At 40.6% G+C, this 16229-nt stretch overlaps 1 protein-coding gene across 1 annotated transcript; it reads left to right on the forward strand.

Moving 5' to 3' along the window:
- The first annotated feature begins 430 nt into the window (after positions 1-430).
- On the forward strand, positions 431-13323 carry LOC5573544. The gene is made up of 2 exons (XM_001654629.2): positions 431-1592; positions 12309-13323. The coding sequence occupies exons 1-2, from the start codon at positions 698-700 to the stop codon at positions 12851-12853; spliced, it is 1440 nt and encodes a 479-aa protein (XP_001654679.1). The 5' UTR covers positions 431-697; the 3' UTR covers positions 12854-13323.
- Positions 13324-16229: the final 2906 nt, after the last annotated feature.

Consider the following 16229-nt stretch of genomic DNA (forward strand, 5'->3'; position numbering starts at 1 on the left):
ACAGTCTTCATCGCGGGTTCGTCGTTCTCTCTCGCGCGTATGCTGCATGTAGCATAAAATACTTACAGAATCCCCGTCGGCTTGCGTAGCTCGAAGTGTGTGTTCTGTTTAGGAACACTATCCTCGCATCGTCTCAACCAGCAATGAAGAGAGAAATGAATGTCATGGTCTTGCTCTGCAGGCAGGTAAAAAGAACCTTTTCCTCTTCCTCCCCCTATTCTCGGCGAAGCAAATTCTGGATGAGGGTTCTTATGACTGACTAGAGTACACAACTACTAATGTATGGCCTGACCCGTTCCATTCCGTGGTAAGGTCGGATACACTATTCTACGCAGAGCCAACTGGACACGAGCGAGAATGAAAACGCAAACGAGAAAGAACGCGGGGAATAACATAAGCGTTTCCATCTTCATCCCTTCTGTTCTTCTATCTATCCATCCATCCTGATGCACAGAACAGAATGGGATAAGGCCGAGAAAGAGTGGAGTGGCTAGTTGTAAGAGGACCGAAATACGCATAGCATATCGTTTATACTAAACCATTTTGTGAAGAAGAAGAGTGGTTTCTAATTCTAAGCAAATGTTTTAGTGGAATGAAATTGTTCAGTGAAACTTAGCGTAGATCTTTGTTCTGGAAACGAAAAGAGTGCACCTGGTGTAAGTGAATTTGATAGTATATTAGGATCAACAGCCGCAAAATGTTCGTCGCAATCAAATCCTCCTGTGTGAATCCAAAAAACCTGTTCTGCTTTGTTTGCGGGAGCTACACTGCGTCGCATCACAAACGCTCCATAATGACCAAACCAATCATGGAGGCGTACGAGGCATACTTCACCACCCGCACCCTGAAGGAGGATTACGTCCATGGCCCGGCATCGGTGTGCAACGATTGCAACCAGGGTCTGCTGCGGTGGAAGAATGGCCAGTACGCAAAGCCTCCGTTGTTATTCTCGGTACCGATGATCTGGAAGGCCCCAAGTAATCATACCGATGACTGCTACTACTGCCTAACGCAGATCGTCGGAGAAGGCAAGAAGAAGACGGCTCTCTATCCAGGCAGCATCCCATCGGCTATCCGACCTGTACCGTGCGAACTTGATCCATCCTTACTCTCGTCCCCTGCATCCCCACCAATTGTTGTAAAGAAAGTATCGCATATCAATGACTCCCTGAAGCCCCCACCCGCGCAGAACTGGTCAGTGAGCGTCAAGAAGGTCAAGCTGGACCCCCAACAACAGCCCCAGCAGCAAATCCCAACAGTCCCCCTAGTACCGCCCTTACTCCCCAAATTCACCGTGAACTTCCAGCCACCGTCGGTTAAACCGCACAGCAGCTCGCCGCATCTTCAGCAGCAACGCGTGCGAGTACGCACCGAAGCCATGCTCAACCAGCAGCCACAACAACATATGCCCTTGCCAGCACCACCACAGGACCGGGGAATGGTACTCCAGACTCCGGTGCGACCCAATCGACACAGTTTGCCGAACCGGCATTTCCCCGTGCACAATACCACCCCACCGGCACAGGTTGGAATCAACAGGAGGACGCCGGCCGTGGAGAAACGAACGTTTAGTGACCCTTTCAGTCCGATTGGTGAGTACTTCCACACAGTTTTTGTTTTTTTTATATACAAAAGTTACTATCGTAATCCTGGGTAACATTGATAAGTTTTTTTTAATGTTTCTTAATTTTTTTATTTAAAAATTCAAATGTGACAAGTTTAAAATTTTTCACCCATGTAAGCAACGTTCGGCAATATAGGAAATGTTGTTACTTATACTTAGATCATGACCCCTGAATCCGAATATGAAGTTCAAACACTGACAAGTCATTCACTTATTGAGTTATTTTAAAATTTGAACCACCTTGAACCGCGGAATACGCTTGAAGGTAGGCAATTTCCTAAGAAAATTCTACCCTCTTAATAGAAATTCGTTAAGTGAATGAAAACTTTAATTTAGTACTATACCATTTGATTCCACTGTTACTAAATTGAAAAAATATGAAAGTTTTGACAACGGAATCGTTTTAAGGAATGCCATTTTTAGTAAAAATAGCATTTCACTTGCTCATATACTGCCCATACTCGCATAACAGTCCCATTTATATAGGAAATCCCATAGAATATGGGACTGTTATGCGAGTATGGGTAGTATATTTTGCAGAACTCATGTGAGACATGAATCTTCGGTAGTGTCATCCATAATGATAGAATTTTTATTGTTTCGAAAAGTTGACAAATTTACGCATGAACTAAACGAATAATTAATTGTACTTGGAACTTGATTGGATAATGGTACTAGAGAACTGGGATTAGGTTTTGTTAATAAAATAACGGAATTTTTAGAAAAAAATCACCTACGAAATTGTTTTTAGTTCAAACATGCATGACAAACACCACACTCTCTGTTTGAATTGGTTTAAAATAACATTTCTGAAAAGATATAAATTTATTCTCATATTAAGAGCATGTATTAGATATTGTAAAAAGTGTTACAAAGGAGGGAAGGAGGGTCTAGAAATCTCGAAAAACGATGAACGTTATATTTGAAGCATCCTCAAGCACTTTCACAGTTGTTAACTGAGAGCTTTTTTGCCAAAGTTGCCATTTGCACATTCGTGTCTCGTGTGGCTGGTACGATGATACTTTATGTCCAAGCAAAGTAGTATGGAAATTTTCTATTGTACGGAAAGGTCCTGAACTGGTAGGTAATTGAACCCAGACACCTTCGGTATGGCTTTTCTTTGTAACCGCGGACATAACCATATCCTATGCCCTGAAACATCGAGAAAATTACGAAAAAAAAACGCATAAATATAAACTACAATAAAAACGATGAAACAGTTGATGCGCCATCACAATAAGTCAAATAAAACAGCGATTAAAATTGTTGCCACGTATTCGCTTATCTGGAATAATCTTTGAAGAACCTTGAAAACCTTGAAGAATTCATGCACGAATATTTGAAGAAGTTCTAAAAGCAATCCTGAATCAACCTTTTCTAAATAGTAGCAATATATGTGCTAATAAATACTTGCTTGGAAGATGTTCTGGAAAAAAACTTCGGGAGAACTCCTTCAGAAATACAAGAAAAAATCTTGTGAGCTTTATTATTTATACTTATAAGAAAGAAGAAGTGCTGGGATGAACCTTAAGAACATCTTAAAGGAAATCCTTGCGGAATCCCAAGAGAAGTTTTTGGACAAATCCCTAAGAAACGCATTGAGCATTTTCTGGAAGAACTCCTGGGTATTAGCTAAAGAAGTATCACCAAAAAATTGTTAGAGGGGTTCTTAGAGTGGCTCTTAGATAAATCTCTGGTTTAGCTCCAAAAAAAAAACATAAACACGATTTTTAAATAAACTTCCCGTTGAAAAAAAATGAAGGTCGCTTGGAAAAACTTTTAGAGAAAGACGTAGAAGAGTTTTTACTGTTTTGGAAGAATTAATGTGGAGAAATTCATGAACTAGGGCATCATGATCAATTTTGAACAAATTTACATGCGGTATCATAAGGCGATATTTTCTTCTGCATGTGAAAGGTGATAAGATCTGTGAATTTGCTTCGGGCATCCTGGAAACTATTCTAAAGGACCACTAAGAGGAATATCTATAGTGATTGGAACTCCTATTAGCATACCATTTTTTTCCAACAAACATAATACATTTTCGCCGATGTTATGTTTTGATAATAGTACTATAAGAAACAGCAATATCAATACTAACAATCTCGCGTAACAATGATCAAATTCTAAACAAATCGGGTTTTGATACCATTCGATAGCATCTCCCAACACCCACAAACTATGCAAGCATTGTCAACATAATCATAAAACTTACCGTTATAAACTCGGTTTTCAAAACGGCCAATAACCGCTTTTTTCCAAATCATTCATTGGCCCCCGCTCGAAAAGGCTAATGATTGGTTCTAGCTCCATCAAGAGGGCCTACAATCGGAAAATTTCGTAAACTGTCATTGGCCTTAGTATGGTGAGAGGCCAATGACTCTCTCTTGCTCATTCATTGAAAACCGAAAAGGCCTATCCTTGGGCCAAGCACGATAATAAAATTCTATTTTGGCCAATAAAAAAGGCCCAAGCCTTGATGAAAATCGAAAATGGGCCAAGCATTTAAACTCATATTTTTTTTCCACATTTTTGTCAGTTTTCAGAACAAAATAGATTATTAACGTGTAGTAATAGTAAATCGTCACTCAACTAGCAAGAAATCACATTGATTGATTTGAATACTGAAAAATAGGAATTGAAAATGTGGTGAATAATATTCAAATCGAATTTTCTCAGAGTCAACGATCTGAGGATTGGCCCTTTTGAGTTGTTACGCGAGCAATAACGCATATAAATATAGATTACAGTATTCATACTATGAAAAATAACCGATACTCGAAGTGGAATGAAAAACTGAACCCGTTAATGACTTGGTTATCATGTTGCTTCATAAGCAAATTGTTGTTATTATTTTCTGTTAATATTATTAATTCAATGAAAGTAGTTAAGTCAATAACAAGATTAGAAATCTATCATCCATCCGCCGAGAAAGAGCGTTAAAAATGTGCAAAACATATTTTTTGTTATAAAATGTGATAATTTCAACTTGCGGAACCCTTTTTAAATTATTCCATTTTTTTTTGCTAGAAAAACATGCGGTGTGTTTGGTGAATGTACTTATTTAGCAATGGTTACTTCTTATTCTTCTTCTTGACATTAACGCCCTCACTGGGACAGAGCCTGCTTCTCAGCTTATTGTTCTCATGAGCACTTCCACAGTTATTAACTGAGAGCTTTCTTTGCCAAAGTTGCCATTTTCGCATTCGTATATCGTGTTTTTTTTACAGAGGAATCTTCGTAATATCTGTGAAATTACACAGCTCAACAAAAATGACATCTTGCGTGTCTCAAGGATCTAATGTTTCTCTAGTAAATTTGTGGCTGCTAAATCTGATGCCGTTCCCAGAAATGTTCCAGCACGTCACAATTTTTTGCTACAGGTCGCCAAAGTTGTTTAAAACACTGGTTTCATTAATGTTCACATGAAATTTAAAGGGGGAAATATCAAAATTTTTCATGATCTATTCCATCAAGCATGCAAAATAGGCCTTTAACTTTCGTTTCAGATACAATTCGGTTGAAATTGCACAATTAAATTTCGGTCAAATCGATTTTTTCAACATACTAACAGTCTCCATACAAAATTCATCGTTTCTCTTATATGGCAAAATACGATACTTTTCTAAACCATCAAAAAACAACTTTTGAGCATCAAAAATATTATGAACTTTGTTGATAAGTATTGTTATACACATGAAGTTTGAATTCTGTGGCAAATTAAACTTTGAAAAAACTTATTTGGCAATAATTCCTGGGCAACAATTATTTGAGGAATATATGATAGAACTCCTATGAAGATTTCTTGAAAGTGTCTTGTAAGAATACTTGAAGAAATTTAATTGATTTTTATCGAAGCATATTTTGAGATACGTAGAGTGGTTACTGAAGGAACCTCTGTTCGTATTTCTAAAGTAATCAAGATCAGTAATTAGGCATTCTGAAGTAATATCTGAAGGAATTCATACCGGAAATTCTGAAAGAGTTCAAAGAGTAATCAGAATTCAGGATTACAGGATAAAACCCCGAAGAATCTCTGGAAAGTTCCAAGATTTAGTTGATAGAGAAATTCCTGAAGTCACTAGAGAAATTCGTAGAGGAATTTTTAGATAAATTCCTTGATGAATTTCTGTAACAATAGCAATTCTTAAGCGGCATTGGATTTGTAGCTCCTAGGCAGCTCAATAGGGGATTTGTGGGTTGGGAAATGCTGAGCATAGGATAGCTTTTTATTAATAGCACCGTTACGTTGACGAAACCGGTCACTCACCTTCAGCAGGAGCTGGATTCTAACCGCCAGTTGTAAGTTCCGTACGAGGGGAAGGAAATCAACTATTTTCTGAACCAAAGTCAGTAGAATTCAAGATGAAAATCGTATTTCTTCAGCGGACCACCCAGATCGAGGCGTGAATGCCTTTTTTTTGGACACGGGAAAGCGAGAAAAATATCAAAAAGGGTGTATATAAACCAATGCGGGGTTTGCAAGTAGAAAATAACCACCAAAGTTTCTATCTTACATGCCTACAATTATGTTGTCCCTTTGGGCCCTAAAGAGAGAGAGACACATCATTTATAAGGTGTACGTGCGCTTTTAGTAATGGTTGTTGTTGCTGTACGGTGGCTAGCTTGGTGGTAGGCGGTGGCCTGCATTCATCGGAGGAGTGGCTTTCACGGCGGTGGCTTGACTGGGGTGGTTTTTTTGGCGAAGGCTGAACGCTGATGCAGAAAAGGCGTTGGGAACCTCTGCGATGGCCAACTCTATCCACAATCCGGCTTAAATTACTGCATAATGGTGAGTCGACGGAGTCCTCACAAGTTCCTACCTCATGCTTCCACGGGTCGACGGATGACAAATGACCGCCAGCTAAGAGTTGCGTGCTTAGCTGGTAGTGAAGCCTGGGTCCTGTAGTCCTTCTGACTTCAGCTAGATTGAGGAGGTACGTCCACCGAGCGTCTGTTCACCAAGGAGGTGCGGCTCAAACGGCGTTTGTCGGGCATCCAGGGGGAACCTTAGGCTAACAACCGACTGTCCCCGAAACATAAAAAAATGTTCAAGAAACCGATAGAGAAAGATTACGAACTGATTTAACGGCAACGACTTTTAGCGCGAAACAACGGACACGAATTGGAACATGGAACGTACTAACCCTAGCCCAGCAGGGTAAACTGGCACAACTCGCCAACGAGGCGTGTCGCATGAAGCTGGAGATCCTAGGACTGAGCGAAGTCCGTTGGCCAAACTTTGGAGAACACAGAATACCATCGGGACAGATTCTGCTATATTCTGGCCTGCGAGGTGAACACGCTCCTCGGCACCGTGGGGTTGGTTTTTTGCTCAGCGCCCAAGCTTACGCCGCGCTTATGAAGTGGGAGCCTATAAATGAGAGAATAATCGTCGCCAGATTTAGAACACGGGTCCGAAACCTTACCATGTCCAATGTTATGCGCCAACCGATGCTGCCGAATTGCAGGACAAAGAGAACTTTTACAGTCAACTCAATGCTGTCGTGGATAAGATTCCGAAGGGTGATATCAAGATCTACATGGGCGACTTCAATGCGAAGATCGGATCCGACAACTCGAGCTATGAGCCTGTCATGGGACGCCATGGTCTCGGAGAAATGAGCGAAAACAGAGAACTGTTGGCAGAGTTTTGTGGCAATAACGACATGGTGATCGGGGGATCGCTCTTCCCCCATCGTCCGGTTCACAAGGTCACGTGGGTCTCCCGTGACGGCTTTACCGAAAATCAAATTGACCACATCTGTATCAGCCGAAAGTGGAAACGGAGCCTTCTTGATGTGCGGAATAAACATAGCGCTGACATCGCATCCGACCATCACCTCCTCATCGGCGATGTGCGTCTGCGCATTGCGCGGATTCGTCGGCAGGAGGAAAGAGTCGGACGTCGATTTAACACACGCCGACTGGAAGATGCCACAGTGAAAAGGTCCTTCGTCGAAGAACTGGAGACTCGTGCTGCTAATATTTCGGAAGGTGGCAGCGTAGAAGAGCAATGGACCGCCATCAAGAATGCCTTCATTACTACCAGCGAAAATAATCTGGGTGAGTTACGCACTCGGAGAAAACAGTGGATTACCGATGAAACCTGGAGGAAGATAGAGGAGCGTAGAGAAGCCAAAGCCGCGATAGAGCGGGCGAAAACCAGAGGAGCCAAGGCACTTTCCCGTCAACGATACTCGGCTCTAGAAAGGGAAGTTAAGCGCTCATGTAGGCGGGACAAACGAGCGTGGGCGGACTCCCTTGCTGACGAAGGTGAGAAAGCCGCAGCAACCGGCGACATTCGTCTTCTCTACGATATCTCACGACGCCTTAGCGGGGCAAAGATGAATACGACGATGCCCGTGAAAGACACGACTGGACAACTGTCAACCTACCCCACTGACCAGCTAAAACGCTGGTTTGAGCACTTCGAACAACTTTTCCAAGTGTAAATCCGGCCACCAACACCTCAACTTGATCCGCCTAGGGTTCGGCGTATTAGTCGCGTTAACACCGAAGCTCCATCACTGGGTTCGATCGCATATCAGCCGAGATGCTCAAAGCAGACCCCGCAATATCCGCTCAACTGTTGCATCAACTATTCCGCAATATCTGGGACACCGCGACTTTTCCGGCAGACTGGATGCAAGGCGTGTTAGTGAAGGTACCCAAAAAGGGTGACCTCACTGTATGCGATAATTGGCGGGGCATCATGTTGCTATGTATTGTTCTCAAAGTTCTATGCAAAGTGATCCTAAACCGGATCCAGGAGAAGATCGATGCGACTCTCCGTCGACAGCAAGCGGGATTCCGTGCCGGACGATCCTGTGTGGACCATATTGCAAGTCAATGAATTCCAAGAGTCCATATTCATTGACTACGAAAAAGCTTTCGACCGAATCAATCACGAAAATATGTGGGGTGCCCTGAGACGCAAGGGTGTTCCTGAGAAAATCATCGGCCTCATCGAAGCGCAGTACGAGGCCTTTACGTGCAGAGTATTGCACAACGGGGTCTTGTCTGAACCCATCCGGGTTGTAGCTGGAGTGAGGCAAGGATGTATACTATCACCACTACTGTTCCTCATCGTAATTGACGAGATCCTGATAGGGGGTGGTACACAAATTATGTCACGCTAAATTTCAACTTTTTTGACCCCCTCCACCCCCCTTTGTCACACTTTTTGTATGAGTCCCCCGAAAATTTTGTAAGGCTTGTCACGCTTGTCTCGACCCCCTCCCCCCCCCCTTGGAGCGTGACGTCATTTGTGCATGACCCCTAGGCGCCATTGACCGTGAACAAAACCGTGGGCTGCTGTGGCAGCCTATTACTATGGAGCACTTAAATGATCTCGATTTGGCTGATGATATTGCTATACTAGCTCAACGGCAGATTATGTAGAGTAAGCTAGACGATCTTGCCGAACGCTCCTCAGCGGCAGATCTCAACATCAATGTCAACAAGACCAAATCGTTGGATGTAAACACGGCCGGCCCTTCCAGCTTCACAGTAGCCGGGCAAACAGTGGAGAACGTCGAAAACTTCTAATATCTTGGTAGCCAACTGGCGTCTGACGGCGGTACCAAGATCGACATAGGTGCACGGATCAAGAAGGCGAGGGCTGCTTTTGCGAGCTTAAGAAATATTTGGAAGAACAGTCAGATTAGTCAACGCACCAAAACTCGAATATTCAATTCCAATGTCAAATCTGTGCTGTTATACGCCAGTGAAACGTGGTGTGTATCAGCGGAGAACACTCAACGGCTGCAGGTGTTCATCAACAGATGCCTGCGGTATATAATTCGGGCATGGTGGCTACACAACTGGATTTCTAATGCTGACCTCCATCGTCGGTGCCACCAGCAACCGATACAAACCGAAATTCGACAACGAAAGTGGGGGTGGGTCGGCCACACTCTACGTCGGGGCGGAAACGAAATCTGCAAACAAGCGCAGGAATGGAATCCAGCAGGACATCGCAGCAGAGGCAGACCCAGAGGATCATGGCGGCGCAGCCTCAACAAAGAAATAAAAGAAGTCGACGGCAATTTGACCTGGCCGCAGGTCAAGGCGATAGCTGGTAATCGCCAAGGATGGAAATCTTTCACGTCGGCCCTATGCACCAGAATGGGTGCCCAGGACCCATAAGTAAGTAAGTAGGATTCCCAAAATGGAGATGGTGGGGAATGGTCTTCAATGGAAATCTTCCGTCCGCAATTCCAGAATCCTCCAGATGACGGTGGCTTGAGTCCGGGTATTGGAGTAAGTCCGGTTTAGACCGGTCCAAGAGGCCTTGGAAATTTCTGTGGATGCGCAAAAAGAAGTCCTCCGGATTGGGACCCCGAAGGTCAAAAAGAAAAAGCCCAGAAGTGGACCTATTCCGGGAAATTAGCACACCTTTAACCTGTCTCTCCCACTCTTCACCATACCATTACAATAGTAACAAAAGAATTATCTTTTCTTTTGAAATCCTTTTCAACAATAGGGATTGAACCTTTTGTTCGGTGGTTCTATTGTTTTAGCTGTATAACAAAGACACATCATAGTTTTAATCACATTTTACATTTTTGTAACTAACCGTACTTTTAACTGTTTATCGTACTTTTTAACACTTGCCGTACTATTAGGTTTATGTTTTAAATTTTAAATTAACCGCTGCAAATAAATGACGCTAGTTTCGAGAAAACGTAATGTATGTTACTAAAATAACGCCTTTGGCTCTGCAATGACAGCAAAAGGTCCCACCAGTGAGGCAGTGAACCTATGATTTGGAATGGGAATTGGGAACCCACTGGCAAGCGGGTTTAATGTGGTGGGATGTTTTGGGAGGAGCCTTTAAACTATAAAATAAGGAATCCACGGTTACAGATTATCTTTTAGTTTTATTTTTATAAAACTACCAAATTTTGAGAGCCGAATTATTCAACGGCGTGAAAACACAAAATCGGCGGCGTAGTGCTGATCGGCGTCTACTCCAGGGAAATAGCAATTAAATTTGTCAGATGTTTCGGAGAAAAAATGGCAAAAAAAATCCGAGTGGAAAGAAAATCCTAGAGTGATCTTTGATGAAAGTTGTGTAAGTTCTGCCTTGATGAACTTCTCCGATGATCTCTGAAAGAACTCTTGGATTCTTGATGAAATTCTTCCTAGCATTTCCTTAATAAATTGCTAAGATAACTGAAGAAAAACATTCGAATCTCTGAACGATGTCCTACAAGACTTCTTGAAGAAATTCGGATAAAATTCTTAAAGAAATTTATGTATGGATGATCAGATCAACAACTCTAATAAGTGCAGTAGTGTTAACTGGTGTGGAACCTTGAATAAAGTTGTGAAGAATCCATGGAGATTTGGACATTTTATTTTCAAAAATAGTCGAAAAATGTTGCAAATATGTTGATGAAAATATGTTAAAATGATGTCAAATTTTATATATATTTACTTTTCCTGAATGTGACCGAAGTTTCCTTACAACTCCAGGTATTTTTCGAGATTGAATAAAATTCCCTGATTATTCCAAGTAGTAGACATACTGCAAAATGCGATAAACAATTGGAATTCAAAGAAATATCCTTGTATACACAATTTTTGCGTTTCCCAGACAAGAAGGAGAGAACGAGGGGGGGGTGTCTCGCACGAAGATTGTAAGATCAACTAATCGCATATACTTCAGAATGTATTTCAACTTAGTTGATCTACTGATCTCCAAGTTGTGACCATTTGAAAATTCAAGAATCGTCCCGGGATTTTAGGGATTAATCTAAACTTAACCTTTTTTTCATTCTACACGAAACTCATGACATCTTTAGTATTTTATCCTTAACTATATTGCCTAAAAATGATAAGTCAAGTTTTGAAATGGAAATAAGTCTACACCCAATTCTGTTTTTGCACGGGGGATGCGTACCGTGCAAAAAAAGTTTTCAGTTCAAAATTTCAAAAACCGTGTAAAAAAAGTAACACCTGTTCTCGACGTTTCATGCAAAAATAAGGTTTTGGCGGAAAAAAATGTATGGAAACTTTTTTTGCACGGCCGTGTAAAAAAAAAATCCGTGCAAAAACAGAATCGGGTGTACTTTGTTTGAAAGTAATCCGTAATTGCGAAACAAACAGTTGCTAGTCCAGGTCACTTGTTGGAACTGCTAATATTCAATTCATATTTGGAATCATGAATCTGGAAAAATATTGTTCAAAAATGAAAACATACTGAATCTAAGTTAACGAAACGTTTCAATGTCATAAAATTTGAATTTTATCATTCGATGGATCATATATTTTTTTCACGTTTGAAAAGGTTATTTCTGAGGTGTATAACTCGTTTTGCCTCGTACGCCTCGTAATTGAATGGGAACAATACGTTGTCAACGGACAATGAATATTCGATTCCTTATTGTTCAGCAGTACGATTTGTCGATTGAGTCTGTTAGTCTTCTTCGAACTTCTATACATTTACCAACGGCGCAAACGGTCCAGCGAAAAATTTATTTAAATGGATACTATTTATTTAGATTGCGCTAGAAGCAACAATTTGCTTCTGTATAAAAACACACTTTTATTCAATTTACCTTGTAATTCGTTACAAACGAAATATACATTAGATTCTAACGACGTTCAGCAGAGGTACCCACAATCATTTATTGAAATTACATAACTTAACTCCACCATCTTTCCTCCATTCCAGTGCAAATGACTCTCAAAGACGAACCGATCACCATAGAAATTGACGATGACGAACCCGAGGAACGGAGTAAAACAATCAACGCAATGCTTCCACCGCCTCCGGTGCCATCGAGCAGGACAAGTGGCGCTCCCATCCGCCGGAATGGGTCGCCATGCTCAGCAGTGCAAAATTCGATGGCCGCCAAACCGAAGGCATTCCCAACTACTTTTAGTCATAGCGGCGGCATGTCCGCCAATAATGTGGTATCCAGTAGTACCACCAGTCCAGTGACCAACAACGACGGGGCTCCCCATCTGCTGACGGATTCCGATCTGCTGGCGCTGATCAGTGATCTCGACTTGCCAAAAGACCGCGCCGTGCTGCTGATCGATCGGTTGTGCTCAAGGAATCTGATCGACCGTCGATCCATGCTGATCGTGGGCCTTAAGCGACCCAACTCGGTGGTCACTTCCCCAGCGGTACCCATGATGGGTAGTGGACTTCCCAATGGCGCCAACAAGCGCTTCAAGCAACAACAGCAGCAGCATCAGCATCAGCTGTGCTAAGCGAAATTCCATATCATACGATTAAGATGCATTGAGGTGAAGATGAATCGAAGCCATACCTCAAAATTTTCAAGAGTTGGTGACCCAGCGATCAAGGTTTCAGCTTATGGCTTCGATTCATTGTCACCCTAACTCTCAAAACGAACAAAGGCTGATGAAAGCGTAAAAACGTGAGAAACTAAATTCCTAATCTGTTTATTTTTTCGCTAACGTGTGTGTGATGAGTGTAGTCTCTGATAACTTGGGGGGAACAACAGGACTACCGTTTTACGAACAGTATTTTACTCAAAAAAAAACTACGACATTGAATTGGATCTGAGTAGGTAAGGTACTTTATTTTTAGAGATATGTATGTACGTTTAATTCCTACTATATACTTACGATGTGCCATGGGCCAAGTGCGAAGGCGTGGGCGCATTTTTACTCAAGAGAACAATAAATGTTATGTACTTACAACATTCCATACTGAAGCTGACGTTTTTTTTATTTTTACGTGCGAAATATCCCTTAATCTGAGTTTATGTTGTGCGCTAGGATAGAGAAATAGCTACGTTTCTGATATAGAAAGAGTTATGTTCTTATTGTCGCAATCGACGACGATATAAAATTGGTACCCCTATAATCTCCCTAATGAAGGACCAAACCAAGGGTCGAAACGTCGGAAATATAAAAAAAATCGTCGGAACGTCGGAAATATTAATAAAATAAGTCGAGTCTAGTACACGACACTGAAGACGGCCTTACAGTTGAGGTCGAAATACGCGTATCTGTCAAAGGATAGAAACTCTAGTGGAATTAAATGGTATAGTACTAAATTCGGTTTTTTCATCTACTTATAGGTATTCTACTAAACAGCTCGAAGATTTATTATAATCGCTTTTAATTTGTTACCGTCCAAAAGGTCCATCTAAGTGTGATCAAAGCATATATTAACCGGTCATCTCCACATCCAGCAATTACCAATAGGATTTCTGGAGATTTTTTAAATACAACTGTAAGTAGGGATTTTTCGTAGTTTTTTGGAAAGATTCTTGACGCTAATATGACAAGATCCTCCGACAGTTAAATAATAAAGCCCATTAGCATGTGTTACAAAATTTGCATATATTATAGAGCTTCCATATGAATTCCTTGGCAAGTCTGAAAATTGTTAGACGGTTAATCAAGTACTTTGCCAGCAAGATTTTTGTATACTTTTGGATACTTGGTAGACTCCTTGCTAGATACTCGGTGTATTTCTACAGAGGATCATGAAGATCAGATGATATATAAATTATTACTGTCTTAAGCGCCAAGGCGCCCACAAATCAGCTTGTTGTAAAATAAATGCGTGAGCATTGAGTGTGCCTGTTGAGGACATTACTTTTTTTTGAAAACTCCTTGATTTTTAGCAGGATTTTGTTGAATTGCTAAACAGTTTCTTTAATACCGTGGACATACCATATTTGACGCGGTTAAGAAAATTCTAAATTCAAACACTTGTCAAATCGTCTAAATCTATCCGATTTTGTTGAAATTTGAATCTATGCTAGCTCAACTATTATAGAATTAGGGAAAAATCAGTAAAAAAATATTAAACGATTTTTTCTTCATGTTTGATTGACTTTTTGTGGAACACATTAGGTTCCTTAATTGACGCATCAATTCTTCAATGTGCCTAATTTGACGCATTATGTTCCTTATTTGACGCACTTACAAATAATTGCTAAAGTTTAAAATATACAACAGTTTCAGTATTCAATAGTTCAATTAATTGAAAAAAAGCGTTTTAGAGAGGACATAAAAGTTAGAACCTTTGGAAAAAGTTTTGAATGACGTCATCCGGTAGTCACTTTAGCTATGTGTTTAGTTAGTGTAGAAAGTAAAACCGGCGATTGAGTTCAATCCATAGTTAAGCATTATTGTTTAGTTTAATGTATCTTCGTCGTGATATTAAACAAGGGAAAGATTTGAAAACTATGTTGCGCTGGAACGGGGAAGGTAGTTGCTAAAATAAGGACAAATTGGTCAAAAACTAGAACGAAAACAATCGGTTCCAAAAATGGCCGTTTGATAATCTTCGTTACTTATAACACGTGAACTACGCCTACTTGTCCCATGTTCTATGTCACCCTTATGGACCGCGGGACAAATATGCGTAGAACCAACGGCAGTATGGGCCTCGAAATAGATCGAGAACCATATATGGGTCATACATTAAGTACGTCATGTTATTAGGGGGAAGGAGGTGTTCTGCAAGATGTGACGAATCATACAAGTTTTTTGAAGGCTTCATATAAAAAGTGTGAAGTAGGGCGAATGGGCGGGGTTTTTGTAGAAAATGGTATGTTTTTGTGACACGTATCTCATGGACACACCCCCTATTGTATAAATTATACGAAACAAATCATTGAAGCTACACCTCACCTCCTGACGCATTTATTGAAGCTTCCTTGAAACATTAGGGGACGTCCATAAACCGCGATAAATTGTACAATTTTCAACCCCTCTCAACCTTGGCCACATTTATTTTATGAAAAGTGCGAATATTTTGTATGAATCGTTGCGTTTCCTTGAACCTCCTCCTCTTCCTAAAAACGTGACGTAATCTATGGATGACCCTTTACATCCGATTACATAAAGCCTCGGATTGTTCTGCGGACGGATTTTTTGAATGCAAGCACCATAAATATTTATTTTCCTATTTTCGATTCAACAAAACATGCTGAACAAAATAGCAAATAATTAGGAACATTGTGTGCCTAACTTGACGCACAAGATTTTCATACAACAATATGTCTTAAAGCTTAAAAGTAGAAAACTTTCGACGTCAATTCATGAATAAAATAATATTACTGACTGTTGTTGATTATATTGCTGTCAAACAGCACAATAATTTCACGAAAATTGATCAACAATAGTTAGCACATTCACTAAGGAATGAAAAAATTGACGCACTTGTCGGATGCATTTTCAAATAAATTTTATTTTTTAACTATTATCAATCAAATATAAACTTTTTTCGATTGGAATCCTTCAATAACATGTAAATAAAGATTAAGCAATACATTTTTGAGTGCTAGTCTGATCTAGAATTAATTTATGCTAACATTAATTAGAAAATGCGTCAAGTTTGGACCCGCGTCAAATATGGTACGTTTACGGTAGATCTGTTTTGTGTGGCTGGTAAGATCATTGCATTATTGCTTCAGAATCATTTTTAAAATTTCTTTTTGAATCCGCTGCAGAGATTTCTTTCTGATATTACAACAACTAGAGTGCCGATACCAATGGTTGTAATGTACCAGTAGATTGAACTATGGAAACAAACGTACATTTTCCGATAAGAACGACATGTGCTATTTTTGCTGGATTGATCGCCTCTAGTTTAGTCGAT

Source organism: Aedes aegypti, chromosome 2 (genome assembly GCF_002204515.2).
Source record: "Aedes aegypti strain LVP_AGWG chromosome 2, AaegL5.0 Primary Assembly, whole genome shotgun sequence".
Taxonomy (NCBI): Eukaryota; Metazoa; Arthropoda; class Insecta; order Diptera; family Culicidae; genus Aedes; species Aedes aegypti.